The 16798-nt window shown below is 43.1% G+C and overlaps 2 protein-coding genes and 1 non-coding gene across 4 annotated transcripts in view; 1 reads left to right on the top strand and 2 right to left on the bottom strand.

Moving 5' to 3' along the window:
* Window positions 1-1628: 1628 nt before the first annotated feature.
* On the bottom strand, window positions 1629-8889 carry Slc7a6os (solute carrier family 7 member 6 opposite strand). Its single transcript, XM_020181074.2, has 5 exons — window positions 8662-8889; window positions 8263-8538; window positions 4881-5087; window positions 3531-3651; window positions 1629-2382 (listed from the first exon to the last, which is right to left on the bottom strand). The coding sequence occupies exons 1-5, from the start codon at window positions 8851-8853 to the stop codon at window positions 2252-2254; spliced, it is 927 nt and encodes a 308-aa protein (XP_020036663.2). The 5' UTR covers window positions 8854-8889; the 3' UTR covers window positions 1629-2251.
* On the bottom strand, window positions 6985-7175 carry LOC141417797 (U2 spliceosomal RNA). Its single transcript, XR_012442422.1, has one exon. It is a non-coding gene; the product is annotated as a U2 spliceosomal RNA (small nuclear RNA).
* The window catches only part of Prmt7 (protein arginine methyltransferase 7), a 40154-nt gene continuing 32230 nt past the window's right edge, over window positions 8875-16798 (top strand). Inside the window, exons 1-2 of one of the 2 annotated variants that reach the window (XM_020181076.2) lie at window positions 8875-9031; window positions 14240-14417. In XM_020181076.2, coding sequence (XP_020036665.1) covers window positions 14323-14417 — 95 coding nt within the window. In that variant the 5' untranslated portion in view covers window positions 8875-9031; window positions 14240-14322. The remainder of the gene's footprint in view (window positions 9032-14239; window positions 14418-16798) is intronic. The other variant, XM_074055771.1, reaches the window with a different exon arrangement.

Here is a 16798-nt window from a genome sequence, read left to right as displayed (position 1 = left end):
AGCCATGTTATCCTCATTATTGATCTGTGCCAGCATTCATCCGCTGTGCTGGATTTACTTCTCCAAGGAACCCTTCTGTGGAAGGGTTGCCAGACTCCCTATAGCACTCAAGCTTCATGGTAAAATTAATTTCCACTAGGTCTTTGTTGTTTGCCTCCTTAACTCATCTCCTGCTGTGCTAATCCTTTTTGCAGTAGTTTGGACTCCTTTTGCAAAGGGTACAGTTTGTGAATTTGTCAGACCTTTCATGTTGGCAAAATTTGATGGAACACATAATACACAGCAGTGAGCACATTATAACAGAAGGGTGGTTTTTAATTCTTTGTCTCTGTGTCTACAGAAGACGACTAATATGACTAGCATTGGACACTTAGGTTGCTGCCTGTTTCTTACAACCAAATTGTGCCTTTGTGAACCTCAGAATTAGAAAACTATATTTAATTAGTTGCAACAGAGGGCCTAAGTACACTGAATTTAATCATTTTGTCAGGTTTAACAACTCTACATACATAAGGCTGATATAGATTAAGGCTTACAAAATGGACATAAAGTGAAAGAATGGGTAGAGATAGTACAGAAGTAGAGAAACTTATAACATTATACAAGAGGTGAGAAGGCAGCATCTCCCTGTGTAATTCACTTTTTCAGATGATAATGAGTCAGACAAAACTGTCACAGGGCAAGAGGACATATAATCAAAGGTTCTATGTGTTGTTTCCTGTGCTGTTTACTACTAGCCATAGTAGCTAAATTAAAGTAAAACTAAACTCAGTTGCACTAATCATATTGCAAGAGCCACATGTGCACAGTGCAGATAATGTATTCATTGCTGTAAAAATTTTTGGTCAGTGCTATAATAGATGAGTAAGTGCCAACTTAAGAGTTAAGTCTTTTAGCCAGGCAGCAGTGGCTCATGTCCATAGTCCTAGCTACTTGGGAGGTTGAGATCGGGAGGACCACAGTTTGAGGCCAAAAATAGTGGGTGAGACCCCATCTCCAAAATAACTTGCAAGTGTGAAGCTCTTGAGTTCAGCACCCTCACAAAAAAGTAGTTGGGATTTGGAAAGGAGTAGGGATAGTTTGCTTATAAGAGATAAGTTCTGGTAACAAAATAGATCCTGTAATAGTACAATTAGCCTCCATATCCAGGAGGTTCTACATCCATGGATTTAACCAACTATGGAGCAAAAAATTTGGGAAAAAATTGTGCCTGTACTAAACATGTACCAGACTTACTGTCATTTTCCAATGCAGTATAACAACTGTTTGCCTAGCATTTATGTTAGGTTTCACAAATAATCTGGAGATGACAAAGTATATGAAGGCTGTACATATGCTATATGCAAATACTATGTCATTTTTGGGACTTGAGCATCTGTGGAGTTTGGTGTCCATAGTAGGTCGTGGAACCAATCACCCACAGATACCAAGGGAAGACTATAGTTTGTTTTCAGTGCATGAGGTGAATGCTAAACATTTTTCAGTAGAAAACTAAGTTCAGGACATGCTTTCTTTGTCCTCCCTTGCCTTAAGTCTCAAGTTAGTTCTGGAACTTCTGTCTCAATCTTGTGTGCGTATGTAGTAGGGGAAGTACAATAGATGTTCAGATTTAAAAGGTTTCAAAGGAATTGCTTGCTTCCATATTACGTCAGTTTTTATTAAAGAGTATCACATTCATACATATTATTCCTTGGCACCACTGCCAAAAAGAATTACAGTAATCTTTATCATAATCCCAAGCAGGGAGGCAGAGATGAGTGTTCACTAAAACCTCCCATGGCTCAGACAGAATTAGTTCCTCCCCTAATTGCTGTTGCTATCCAAGCTGCGCTGCTGCAAAGTGACCCAGTATAGCTCTTCTAGATCTCTAACAAAGGGGACAGGCTTTACCTGGTGGTAGCAGAAAGAATAGCCTTACTGTTGATGAAACGGGAGACTTTTTTCCCCTTTGGACTTCAGCACATGAGAACTGGGATGCCAGGAAAAATGCCTGGGTCAGGAAGCAAAAGGATTTTTACAGCATTTTCTTTCAAGTTGTAGGAACACTTCTGATTGACGCAAATGAGTCCTATTGTGAATCGAAGACTCGCTCTCTTAGCGAGTTATCACTGTGTTGTGATAATACTGTTGGACATGCTTTTTCCTTCTACATGTTCAGTTACGAATCCTAAGAGCATGTCACCAGGCCACCTGACACTGTAGTCTGAACCCTCACAGCCTGTGGAAGAACCGTTTGGTCATTGCAAGACCATCAGTCTGAATCCAGATCGTGGGGGTTGTCGTAGCCAAACTCCTTCTGTACATCCAAAGCATACTTGCTCCATACCTGTTGCCTGCTGCTGCCTCTTTCCTCTTCACTGAGGCTGTTGTATTCATCAGAGTCTACAAGGAGATACCAGGAATGAACATTTACTGTATGATTTTACAGGCTGCTGCATGAGCCCCTTCCCTTCTCAAAAAGTTGTGGGTTTTTTTGCTTGCCTAGCAAGTACAAAGGCCCCGAGTTCAAACAAACCCTAGTACTGCAAAAAAAAAAAAAAAAAAAAAAAAAAATATATATATATATACACACACGCAGATATATTTAAAAACAGTCATATTCTCACCATCTAAACCAAGTCCCTTAACATCCCCACACCTTATTTTTTTGAGACAGGATCTTGCCATGCAACCCAGGCTCATGATCCTCTTGCTTTAGCCTTCCAAGTGATGGGATTATAGGTGCTTATCACACACCTATAATTTTGACCAACAAAATCTGAAACTTTTTTTGTTGTAGTGGTCCTGGGGATTCACCCATGGTCTTAGGTATACCAGGCAAGCACTCTACTACTGAGTTATATACCCCCAGCTTGCTTCCCCCTTTGGTATGGCACTTGTTGTATGCCATTGTTTAATTATTCCTTTATTATCAGGCACCAAGAAATTATTTTTTTGGGCACACTTAGAACACAGTAACCAAAGGAACTGTGTTGCCAAGGCATCTTTTTTTCCTCTTCCCCCAGGTACCATGTCTGTTGGATCTTTCTCTAAATAGTTGGAAATGCAGCAGTTTCTTTAGAGGTTAGAGAACTGACTTTTGACAACCCTGGGCCTACCACTCCTGGCAAACCCCTACACCTTTTTTTGAGACAGATTCTTGCCATGTAGCCCAGACTGGCCTTGAACTTGAAATCCTCCTGCCTTAGCCTACCAAGTGTTGGGATTATAGGCCTGTACCACCACAGCCAGCTTAATACTCTCTTGATGAAAGTAGGGAAAGTGAGAGTAAATGGGCTAGAGGTTTTACTTAATCCCAACCACTTAAGTTAGGGGGAAAATGAGGCTCAAGAAACCAAAGTAACTTGCCTGAGACCCATGGGTAGGCAAAGACAAATAAGGAGCTGAGTCCAGGTTTGACTGACATTATGCCTACAGCAGTTCCTCTGGAAATACTGCTCAATGACAGAGAAGAAAAGCTAGTCAATTACTCCTTCACCTCAGTCTTGGATCCTACCAGTCAGTCCTGTCCTATCTGGGCTTCCACTCACCTCTGGAATCTTCATGTCCATCACTGCTCTCCTCCTCTGGGTACTCATTGCGCCAATTATTTTCACTGTTCTCATCATCTTCATCTTCATAAATGTCTTCTGGTTGCTGATCATCATTTACCTGCACATCTCAACACAAACATGAATCTAAATCAAAACTTCTCAAGTTATGCTGTTTGGGGGAAGTTAACAGCATAACCAACTTGAGTATGCTGTGAAAGACACAGACTATGAATTAGTTTAACTCTGCTAAATATGAGATTGGTAATCTTAGGCTATGAGAGGATGAAGGAACCCTGCTCCACTCATAGTCCAGTTACAGGCACCACATTCCAACTACCACAGAAGGGAATAAAGGGTAGAGAAGAGTGATATCTGAGAAGGTAACACAATCACCTTTTAAATTTTTAAAGGGCATCTTTTAAATTTTGGGAGAGAGTGTGGATGATGCCAAATGTCAGGACTAAAATCCAAGAGTAAGAGGTACAGGATGGGACCATGCAGTGGCCCAAAGTGGGTACCTGACTATAAAACTGGTTCTCGTGCAGGTGGAAGATAAAGTGTTTCTCTCCCAATGTGAACATGATAGGTGCTACCTTCACTGCTCATTAGTCAAATCAGAAAATTAGGATACTGGCTTTTACCATTCAAGGTTTTTTCTTTTAAGATACAATTAAAAAAAAAAAGTTTTGTTCTTATTCATGTTAAGAAATGTCTGCTTTTCTTTTTTCTTTATTTTGTTATAAGCTTCTACACAGATTCTACCCAACAGCAGTAGCTACAAAGATACTGTGAACTTAGCTGGGTGCTGGTAGCTCATGCTTGTATCCTAATTACTCAGGAGGCAGAGACCAGCAAGCTATTGGCTCAAGGCCTGCCCAGGCAAATAGTTCTTGAAACCCTATCCTGAAAAAACCCAACACAAAACAGGGGTGGTGGAGGGGCTCATGTGGTAGAGCACCTGCCTAGCAAATGTGTGGCCCTGAGCTCAAACCCCAGTAAACTTTGTAAAACATTTATTAAGAACATAAATGATCAATGATGTAGATGATCTTTCTCAAAATTCCCTGCACTAAAGGGCATTTCTAAAGGGCATTTAGAATATATATATATATATATATATATTTATTTATTTATTTTACCAACAACAAGAACTAAGAAATATGTTGATCAGCAGTGGAGTGTAGGGAGGCAAAGCACTCTTAAGAAGAGAAACAACTGGCTGAGCACCAGTGGCTCATAACCAGAGCAAAATGGACTTCAGGTCAAACCCCAGTATTCCACCCACTCAAAAAAAAAAAAAGAGCTTATAGGCTATCACATGCCCCGTCTCCTCACGGACCCCCTTACCAGCTCCCACTCCTGGCTGTAGGGCTGCACAGAGAGGATGTTCTCAATCCACCCTGGAGTGGCCATCTCTAAGTAATAAATGTCATACACATAGTCATCATGCTTCTGTTCCTCCCACTGCCCGACTCCTGGTCCATCCTCAGATACTGTCAATCGTTCACGGATCAACTCTACAGAATTGCAGAGGATCACATCTGGGTCAGATGGCTGTAAAGAAAGCAGATACATGCACAACTCAAAACGTGATGTTTCAAGAGAAGAACACAAGAGCTGGGTGAAGGAAAGCCTGCTATAGTTTTCTATGTTGTATGCAATATTCTTATCCCCATGGACTACTGGTCTTAGTTAACAACAAAATTAAGAAATCAAAACTGTGTAGTCGTTCTTTTCAGATAGAACCCTACAAGATAATTTCTGCTGTAGTGTGCATGACCGACACACAAAACACAGGAAGACTGTCCTGAGGAGTGAGAAGTCTAACATGCTGGTTAGTCTTGTGCCCAAGCTCTGAGTCAGACCTGCTTCCACAGAGCTTAAGTTCCTTTGCTATGATATTCTTTCCTTGGGGATCCGTAGGCCCATAGCAGCACCTTCATGGCTGACCCCAAAACAGCTTGGCATTTTATAGGGCCTCCTATAGAGGCCTATAGGAAAATTCCTGGTAACCACTATAATCTGCCATCATTTGGCTTGCCCCATACTGACATTGTGCTTTTAGTCACATACTGGATTCATCATCTTTCTGTTAGAAAAAATAGCTTGAAAACAAAATGTTCCAGAATAGAATTGGCCTAGGTACATAAGATGTGCTCTAGTGCCTAATGGATGTGTTATTCAGAGCCATGTAGCACAGGACCGTATGGAAACCGGGGAGGTGGAGGGGTATGCTTTAGACGGCCCCCTCAACAGGTTCATCAAAGGAGGCTGCACTGCTCAAACTAGACACCATAGGAAAGGAGCCCAAGGCACACAAGGGGAGACTGATACTGTCATTTATAAGCTAAGAAGAAAATGTAGCTCCTGTTCATAGTCCACCCCAGTCTAGCAAATAACATAGCCATTAAATTTACAAAGTAATACAGAAAAATGCCATACTGAATCTTACACTCAGAAGTACACAAACCAGCTTTACTCTAGTTACCTTTGGGTTGGGGGAGAAGTGGGTGACTGCCTCCCCTGCCTTTTTTTCCAGTGGTGAGGACTGAACCCAGGGCCTGTACATGCTAGGCAAAAGCTTTTTACCACTGAGCTATACCCCCAAACTCCACTTTTTATGTTGCTATGTTTTTTTTTTTCTTTCACATTTCCCATATCAGCATACATTACTTTAATGAAGGAAAAAATATTTTTAATGTCCATGTATATGCGTATCCATATTTTCAGTTATATTATACATAGCACGTTGAGTGCTAGGGTAGGAACCTTGGACCTTCTGCACATTAGGTAGGCCCTTTACCACTAAGCTATACTCCTAGCCCAACATACAGCATTTTCTATTGTTAAACACTAGTATTGCCTCATATTGCAAATCTTCAGAGTACTAGAATTTAAACTCAGGGCCTCAAGCACTCTATCACCTGAGCCACACCTCTAGTCCTGTGTACTTTGTTTTTCAGTTTGGGCCTCCCACTTTTTGTCCAGGGCTGGCCTCAGCAGATCTACCTCCACCTCCTGCCCAGCTAGGATTACAGGGATGTACCACCACACCCAGCCAGGGTTAGCTTGCTAGATAGGCGCTTTACACTTGAGCCATACCTCCAGCTCAGCCAGTGCGTATCTATCTTTGCTTATATATGTCAGGTAGAACACTTGCCTAGCATGCCCAAGGTCCTGGGTTTGATCCCCAGCATAAAGCAAATCACAAATCAGTCTGGAATTCATTTTGGTGATATCAGGCCCAAATTACTATCCGGTCATACTAGCACCATGACTAATCTTTGCTTGCTGATTAATTCTGATTTAAATTTAATTTTTAAACTTAAAGAATTTTTTTTTTTTTTGTGGTACTGAGGCTTCAACTCAGGACTTTTCACCTCGAACCACTCCACCAGCCCCTATTTTTGTGAAGTGTTTTTCGATGTAGGGTCTTTTTTTTTTTCTTTTTTTTTGGTGCACTGTTCCTGGAGGTACTGCAATACCAGGTCGATGCGTGGAGTGGACGGAGCAAGCTCCTATTCCATCTCCCTGTTCCAAAAATCCATTTAATATGTTATCCTTGGATAGAGGATGTATCAGATATTAAACTGATAAGAACAGATACTACACTTGATCTTAGCCAAAAGGCCCAGAAGCGATTGATGTAGGGTCTTGTGAACTCTTTCCCCAGGATGGCTTCCTAGTGCAATCCTCCTGATCTCTGCCTCCTGAGTAGCTAGGATAATAGGCGTGAGCCACCAGTGCCCCACTGTTTTTTCTTCTTTTTTTAAGATAGGGTCTTGCTATGTAGTCAAAACTGGCCTGAAACTCTTGCCTCTATCCCCTAAGTTGTGCTTTTTAATGTTTATCAAGAGTGGGCACACCAGGGGCTGGCAAAGAGGTTCAAGCGGTAAGAGCACCTGCCCAGCAAGCTTGAAGCACTGAGTTCAACCCCAGTGCCAACAAAAGGGAAAAAAAAAAAAAAAAAAGAGGGCATACCATACACTGGGAATTTTCTATGTGGTTTTAATGCATCTAGCAGACTTTGTCCTTTCAAAGTAGGTACAAAACTTAATAATGCAATGTAGTAGAAAAAGCACTACATTCTAGACCTAAAACTACCATAAACTTGATATGGTACCCAGACCTACTCCCTTACCCTCTTTTTGATCAGTTTTCCCATTTGCTTTGTTCCAATGAACCCCATATTTCAGTAAGGGTGAAAGGCAATGTCCTTACAACCAACTACATAGTCTAGAAAGCGCCCCTCCCAATTCTCTACTCTTTCCCATCTCACTGAACTCTAGCCACACTGATCTTGCAAACCCTTGAGGTCCTCTGCCTGAGCTGCCTCTCCCCAAGGGGTATCTCCGCCGTCGCTGTCACTCACCTTCAAGTCTTCACTCACGTCTTTTTCAGTGCGAATTGCACAGAAGTTCCACTACTCTTTCCTTGCTTTGTCTCTCTCCCAACCCTTACTACCATCTAACACTGAATTTGTTTAATGTTTCTTTCCTGTATATGAATAGAGTGAGTTTCTCACTGCTGTATCTACAGAATTTAAGAATATCTGGCACACTGTAGGCGCTCAGTGTATATACGTCGAGTGTAAACCAAATGGTAAAATGAGGCCATAACGCCGATGGCTCATCCATTCCTAAGGTGACGCTGAGTGCTGCTGTCGGGCGCTAACTCCTGGTACTACAGTACAGAGACACCCAGGGCTCACCTAAGCGTGCTTACTCACTTTCCTGGTGTCTGAGGCAGCGGCCTCTGGGTCTCCTTCCTCGTGGACCAGGTCCAACAGCTGGAAGCTTGCGTCCCTGGCAGTTTCTGGGGTCCTTGGTGCACACTCAGACTCCAAGCTGCTAGAGGTCCCTGAAGATCGGCGGTTGGAGAGCACCCGGTAGCGGCCTTCTTTTCGGACCTCGCGAGCTGAGGCGTGGAGGTCGCGGCGAATGCGCTGTTGGCTGTCCCTGGACGGGCGCACAGCAGCCCGCACGAGCTGCTGAACTGGCTCCTCCTGGGGGGAGGCAGGAGAGAGCGGGCGGCGTCAGCAAGGGCCTGCAAGTGGGTTAGGGGATCTGATTTCATTCCAGCAGAGCCCTAAGATCCCTTCCACACAAACTCCATCCCTGCGCGATACCTGAGAGCGCACGGTAGCCACCAGCTGGAAGACATTATTCTCCGCCGCTGTCTCCAGATCCTCCGACGCCTTCTGGGCAGCCGACTCAACCTCGGCGCTCCGTAGGCGTTTACACGCCAGCACAAGAGCCTCCGCGGGTTCTGCGCTGCGCTTCCGTTTCACGCGGAGCACCGCAAGTCCGCCGGCCTCCATACTTGCTGTCGCGGAGTACTGTGGGAACGCGCGGGGTGGGACAGAAGAGCCCTCCAGTTCCGCCCCGGGCCCCGCTCCCCCGGCACGTTCTGCGGGCTTCCGGAGGTTCCGCCCCCGCACGCTGGCCGCTGCAAGATGGCGGTGGTGGCGGAAACAAGCCGAGTAGTTCCTGTGGCGGGTGAGGTGTTGGGTGTGCTGGAAAGGTGGGGTCGTGGTTGGAATCCTGGGTGCAGCCAGCATCATGGCCTGACTTCTAGGGCTCGGACAGAGGTGCCCAGTGTGGCCGTACTTGGGCGCCGGGGCACGCGTCTTTTCCGAACGCATAGAGCGGCTCCGAGCGTTCTGGCCGGCTGGGTGATTGCTCTCGCCGGGGCCGTGGCGGAGCCTACCTCGGGGCCTGGGTCACGGCTTCCGTGCCCGGCGCCTCCCTTTCGCCGTAGAGACCCGGACCTCAGCTCTAGCTTTCGCACCCTGAATTTGCCTCCAGTTCTCAGAGAACTCTGATGGCTAGCCTTTCCTAGTCACTGTTATTGTTAACGGCGCCGGTGCAGTCTGATCAGATTTCCAAATTCTTTGTCCCAGCGGGAGGAATGCATGGCCGGACACGTGGGTGTAAAGGGAGTTTATTAGAAGTTAGGAAAGGGAAATACAAAAGGGAGCATGGTAGGGCGTAGGTGGAGCCTGCCGGCCGAGAGAGGGAGAACTTCTCGTTAGGTACTTTTCAAATTCATGCTAAACTGTGGAAGGGAGGAACCTGACGATTTTCACCCAGTAATCCGTGAGTGGGGAGGGGGCATGGGCGGTTCCCGCCAGGTGAGGGTGGTATGGCCCGTCCCTGGGCAGCCTACGTTTGAGTCCTGAGCTTTCCCTACTTCTATCCTGCCTCAGGAGTAGCGGGACTACATGCTTGCCTGTATCAGTATTGTAAAACTGTGCTTCTGACTCCCACTGACCTTAGAACAAAATACTTTTAGGAAACGAAAGGCCCAGTGTAATTTACAGAAGCACATTTTTAATGTCTTGTAATTTCTTCTGCTCTAAGTACTTCAGTCATTCAGGCTTTTGTCGCATTTTGCATATGCATCTCATTCTTTCTCCCTTAGTGCCCTTTGAAAAGTCTAGTATTCCTGTCATATTAAACTCCTCCTCCAACTTTTAGCCTGATTGGTCTTGCGGATCTCAGCTTAAATGCTTTCTTCCTCAGAGTTCTTCCATAACCTTATTCTCTTTCCGTAGTTCTGTGTGTGAACTGGGGTGTAGCTCAGTGGTAGAGCATTTGCCTGGCACATGTGATCCAACATAAGACTGGCATAGTACCCTAGGCATTTCTTTTCCTGCAGTCAAATCATCTGCAACTGTTGATATTACTCTTTTTTCCTCATACAATCTAAACTCTGGGAGGGCAAGGATCTTCTTTATCTTGTTTATACCTGGAATATAGCAGGTACTTAGTAAGTTTTGAGCGAATAACTGAAACATCGGCTCTGAAATTGGACTAGTAATATAATTGGGATTTGGCATGGTGGTTTCCTTTCATTCCTTGTAGATGTGAGTTCACAGCTCGTGAAGAATGAGGAGGGGGTCAGTAGAGTGTGAGCTCCTTCTGAGAGAGCACAAATCATAATAATACCTGAGCAGATTTATCCATAGAAGGTGTATCGGGCTTGGCCAGAACAAGTTTATTCATTCACAGAATTGGGAATCAGGACATGCTTTCCGTCCTTAAAAATTTATTTAGATCTAGGGATGTTGTTCAGAGGTGGAGCATGTGGATACCCTGGGCTTGATTCCAGCACTATGCCCTGCCCTCCCCGCCCCCCACCAACAAACTTATACAAAATCAAGGACTTCTCTACAGTTCTCCCCTTCAGTCTCCAGTACTGGAGATTATTCAAACCCAGGGTCTCCTACCTGCTAAGCAAGTGCTCTACTACTTAAACCACAACCCCAGCCGTTCTCTACCTTTCTGGAAGACAATGTGCTCCTGTTTATATCCCCAACATCACAGACAAGAAAGGAATTATTGACCAAACTTCTTTACTTCAGGCTTAAACTTTAAGTAACTTCAGAATTGATTCCACATAGACCACAGCTAAGGGTTTCAGGACTCTTCCACATATGGACCCCACTGATAATGTTTTTTTTTTTCTTTTTTTTTTTTGGGTGAAACTGGGCCTCACGCTTGCTAAGCAGGCACTCTACTATTTGAACCAGTCTGCCAACTGTTTGTCTTCTTGTTCATTTTCACTTTAGCTAAACTGATCTATTCAATATGCATGATGGTCTAAGCCTTTCTCATCTGATAAAATGCCCTATCCTTCTTTTGTCTTTCCTGAATATTTAGACAGATGTGAAGATTTCTTTCTCCTACAGCATTTACTGGACAAAGTTTTCTAAAGCACATTACAATGTGTAATGGAGGAAATATGCAATAAAATAAGATGAGCTTTCAACTCTCAGGTTAAATTGATTAAATCATACTGGTCTTTCTCTAAGGAAGTTGGGCATAGAAAGGAAAAATTTAAAGTCCAAACTCCCTGTATCTCCAGCCCTGGGCTTGGTGAGTAATCTGGCACTGTGCAATGGCAATTGTGCCGGATGTTTATCAGAGCACAAACATTGAAAATCACACCCAGATCATTTACAAGGGAAGACACCAAAATATTTCAAAAGTAGAGAGAAAACTGACTAAAAGGCAAAATGACATCACAGTGTGAACAGTGGCATCACTGGTGGTTAGATTATAAGTGCCTGCTATAGTCTGGATCTGGAAGTATGTGTTAAAGGCTTGGTGCCCAGCTTGGCACTGTTGGGAGGTGGTGAACCTTTTAGAGGTGGAGCCTAGTGGGAGGAAGTTATGTCATTGGGGGTGTGCCGTGTCCCCTTCCTCTTCCTTTTTCCACATCTGGTCTTGAAGCAAATGGGCCCTTCCATCAACTGTTCCTAATTGTGCTTTCACAGGCCCAAAGGCAGTGAGGCCAAGTAGCCGTGGACTGAAACCTCTGAAATAAACCATTGCTCCTTGTAAAAAAAAAAAAATAAAAAAAAAATAAAGCACATTACAGATTCTGATAGATCTAGACACTCTGTCTGAAAAGTATAAGAGATAGGCAGAACTTATTATATCAGTGCTCTTCAAACTGCAGATTGTAGCCCATGAAATCAACTAAGTTGGTCATGACCAAAAACTAAAAAAATAAACTGCTTGTGGAATGTCTCAAATGGTAAAGATGCCTGCCCAACAAGCGTGAGGTCCTGAGTTCAAACCTCAATGCCTGCAAGAAAATAAATAAATAATTTTGCTTTCCCATAGGCAGGTTAAATATTACTTTGAAATTTTTAGGTATTGGGGCTGTCAGAACACTTGAGAGCTACTACATTATAGATACACTGGGATTTTAGAAAATAGAATTTTACCAAGGACAAATTGACTACTTTGAACTAAGCCAGTGACTTCCTGAGTCTTTTTAGAAAAAATTGTCTTTCCATCCTCTCCTAAAATAATTTAATTTTAGCTGAGTGCCAGTGGGTCAAGCCTACAATCCTATCTACTTGGGAGGCTGAGAGCTGGAGGATTGTGGTTCAAGGCCAGCCTGGGCAAATAGTTCATGAGACCTCCATCTCCAAAATAACCAGAACAAAATGGACTGGAGGTGTGGCTCGCACAGTAGAGCTCCTGCTTCCTGCTTCACAAGTGTGAAGCTCTGAATTTAAAACTCAGTCCCACCAAAAAAAAAAAAAAAAAAAAGAATTTCATGTTTACTTAATCTAGATAACTTCAAAAGAAAGTAAAAAACTCTGGCCAATAAAATGTTTTATGAATGTTTAGGAGCCAGTGTTTAAGAAGATGGGAAACTGTGGAACACTTGCTAATTTGTGAATGGCAGGAGGTGGGCAGTGGGAGAGCCCCAGAAATGCTGAGTACCTTCAGATCACACTGGGGTGCATCTCTGCTTCCCCAAAATGGATTTGTTTAGGGAGACAGGCCATACAAGCCATAAATCTGGTGACATTTATTTGAAGCTATTTTGGTCTTTTAGATAAAGATTTTTAAAAATCGCTCTTAAGCAAGGCATGGTGGCTGAAGCCTGTAATCCTTGCTACTCAGGAGGTAAAGATTGAGAGGATGGTGGGGAAGTTAGTCTGGGCAAAAAGTTCTGAGATGCCATCTAAACCAATAAGCTGGATGCGGTGGTGTGGGTCTGTTTTCCCAGCTACATGAGAAGCATAAACAGGATGATTGTGGTTACGGCCACCAGGGCATAAAGTGAGACCCTAACAAAAATAGCCAAAGCAAAAAAAGGGGGCTGGAGACATGGCTCAAGTGGTAGAACCCTTACCTAGTAAGCATAAGCTCAGGGACTTAAAAGTAAGTTTGGAGTAGTAAGAAGTAATTACTATAAAAGATAGTGAAATTAAAGAATGATAATATCATAAGCACCTGATCCCAACATCCAATTTAAGTAAAAGAACAATACCATTACTTTATATTATGTGGGTTTCCTTGATCTCATTTCATTCCCTTTCCCTATTGAAGGAACCACTATCTTCACTCCCTGTTATGCTTTTCAGTGTGATTCCCAAAGTACACTATGTATATTGTTTCATTTTATATGGTTATGAATTTTGTGTAAGTAGAATCATTGTATGCATTCTGTGACTTCCTTACCCCCCCCCACCCGCCACCATTATATTCCCAGGATTATCTATGTTTGTGTGTATCTGATTTGTTTAGATAAAAATTTTCCTGGTTTGACTTGCTATGTCTTTGTGTTTTTCCTTATGCTAGGTGCTTTTTAAAATTATTTCTTTATTTTTGTTGTGGGACTGGGGTTTGAACTCAGGGCTTTGCACTTTGCAAAGCAGGCGCTCTACCAGGTGAGCAACACCTCTAGTCCATGCTAGGTATTTAATATACTCACGTGTTACCATCCATTTCTTATTCTCTTCCTGCTGGCCCTTTTCCCTTCTCACCCACCTTTACCTGAGGGCACCCAGATGAATGTGAGGCTCATTTGACCCTGTTGGAATCACTGAAGACTGTCAAAAGTTTCTAGACAGCTTTATGAATTTATTATAATTTTGCTTTTGTTCTGGGGACAGGATCTTAACTCTCTAGCTCACACTGGCCTTGAACTTGAGGTACTCCTAACTCATCCTCCTGAATGTTAGGATTATAGGTGTGTGTCATCATACCCAGATTTATTATAGTTTTTGATGTTAAGTGCTGACTATAAAATCTAATAACTCCTGCTGAAAATATTAAAATAGTGATTAACAAATACTTTCAGTGGCTTTGACATTTTTCATTTTGATTTTTTTTTTTTCTCCTGTTTGTTTTCTTGTCCCTTGCCCCCATTGTTGGTTGGGCGTTGTGATTGAATAGGTTTTTGATAATCAAATCTGTCCCTAAGAAGTGAACTGACAAGGCTGCTTTTCTGTCCAAACGTTGGGGAGTTGGTTGGCACCATGAAGGTCTTCTGCGGGCGGGCCAATCCAACCACAGGATCTGTGGAGTGGCTGGAGGAGGATGAGCACTATGATTATCACCAGGAGATTGCCAGGTAATAAGGGTTGGTTCATAGTTGGCTATAGCTGGGTGGGGCCCTCAGTTTCAGCAGGTGCCTCAGAATACATATCTTATTATATATATAATTATTATAATTTAGATGTGGATGATCAAGGCATGAGGATGTTGGTCATGAGCAAGTTTGCTTAGCCAGAGAGTATAGTGTAGGAGTTGGGCAAAGTCCTGCCTGTTTGGAGTGCCAGACATATATAGCAGCCTTATTAGAGTCTCAGAGGATCTGTTCAGTGGAGTAAAGAGGACCCAAGGTTCAGTAATAGTGGAGTTTATGAAATCTTTGTCTTACTGAAATGGTGACACGTTCATATGATTAAAGTCTCTTGAATAAAAAAAGTGAAAGTCTTTGAAAAGTCTTTTTTTCTCTTCAGAAGGAATGTTTTAAAATATGTGGGTTTTGCTCTTTAGTAGTCATTAAGCACATTCAACTAGCCAGCATGGTGCTGGGGCTGTGGATACCAAGATAGAAGAGATACAGTTCCCATCTTCAAGAAACATGTAGTTTTGTGAATAGATGGACAAAAATTGCAGCGTAGGAAGACAAAGACCTCTGGAAATGGGCAAAGAAGATCATAGATGTAGCAAGAAGCAGCTGGACTGGGAAGGGGTGATGTTTGAGTAATTTCTCAATCCCAAAGAGATGGAAATTGACGTTGGAGCAGTAGAGAGTACATGTAAACTTCCAGATGAGTCAGCTTAGGGGGAGACTAGCAGTTCAGTGTAGTTGGAGTGCTGGGTAGAAGTAGGGCTGTGATGAGAGAAGCTGCTGAAAAGGTCACATTGTAAAGGGAGAGTGAAACACAGGAAAAGGAGCATGGGTTTAAGTCCAGGCTTTGCCACTTGTTAACACTGAGGTCAGCCAAGCTGCTGAACTTCCCTTAGACTTAGTATAACTCTGCACACCTCATGATGAATACTTGTCTCACCATATATTTTTATCTTAGGGCTGTTTGATGATTGTATAATGTACAATGTCTGCTATAGAATAAGGGCTCAGTGCCATTTATTTCTAAGGTGTTGGACATTGTTTTCTGAGGGATTGAGATATTAAATGGAGAATGGATTAGGATGCAATTCCAAACCCTTCAGGAGAGTAGTATGGAAAGTGGCTTGGTGAGAGAGGAGACTGTTTGGGTGGATATCACAATCCCAAAGCAGAGGCAGTGGAGATAGAGAGAGGAGAAGACAGCTTTGAGGGAAACTGGGTTTAGTGATTCACAGGATGTAGTGGTGGAAAAGCAACAAATTTCTATTAGGTCTGGGTGCTGGTGGCTCACATCTATAATCCTAGCTACTCAGGAGGCAAGAGATCAGTTCCTAGTCACCCAGACAAAATGAAAGCAATACTCTTATCTCAAAAATACCCAACACAAACAAAGAGCTGATGGAGTGGCTCAAGTGGTAGAGCGCCTGCTAAACAAGTGTGAGGCCCTGAGTTCAAACCCCAGTACTGCAAAAAAAAAAAAAAAAAAAAAAAATCTAACTAGTGTAACTAGGTAGATGGAGCTGTCATTGTTAGGGATGGGGGAGGGGGAGATGGTTTTGAAAAATGGATGGTATTTGGGAGAAGGTGATAGGAGATGAGGTGTTTGGGTTTGGATATCCAGATGAAGATGCCAGAGGGTAGGTAGAATTGTGGGTCTGGAGTCAGAATTTGTAACAGTTAGTGGGACTGAAACTGGAAGTGGTTGTGGTTTCTCAGAGAGGGTATAGAGTGTAAAAGAAAGGAATTCTCCCCACCCCCAGTGGCTGAGGATGCCAGAGAGCTAGGAGGGAGTGGCCAGAGTGGAGAGGAGGAGAGAGTTTTAGGAAAGAGGGAGTGTCTTGTAGGGTCAGAAGCTGCTGAGAAGTCATGGACTGACATTAGCAACAGGAGTGAGTTGCTGGTGGGGGCTGATGAGGCCAGGAAGAAGGTGAGTGAATATGTTTCTTAAAAAGTGGGTAGGGGGGCTGGGATGTAGCTCAGTGGTACAGCGCTTGCCTAGCATGCACAAGGCCCTGGGTTCAATCCCAGCACCAAAAAAGAAAAGACAAAAAAAAAAAAAAAAAAGTGGGTAGGGAACAAATTTTCAAGATCACTTGAATCTGTTTTTTCTTACATACAATCCTAATTATCCCCAAATCAGTGTAATTTTCTTTTTTCTTGACTAGGTTAATTTTATTCTTAGTCAGCATAGCAAAAGATTGGAAACCACATAAACAATAGTGTTAGTAAGCAGTATATCCACACAGTGACATATTACACAACTGTAGAAGCAAATGTTTAAAAATCCTTATTTTTAGCATTTCATTCCCCACTTTACTAGTAGAGTGACTTCACAATATACTGAGTGAAAAAAGCAAGCGTAGTTTTGTCTAAGA

This window comes from Castor canadensis, chromosome 15 (genome assembly GCF_047511655.1).
Source record: "Castor canadensis chromosome 15, mCasCan1.hap1v2, whole genome shotgun sequence".
Lineage (NCBI taxonomy): Eukaryota > Metazoa > Chordata > Mammalia > Rodentia > Castoridae > Castor > Castor canadensis.
This window is presented reverse-complemented; position numbering and strand designations above follow the sequence as displayed.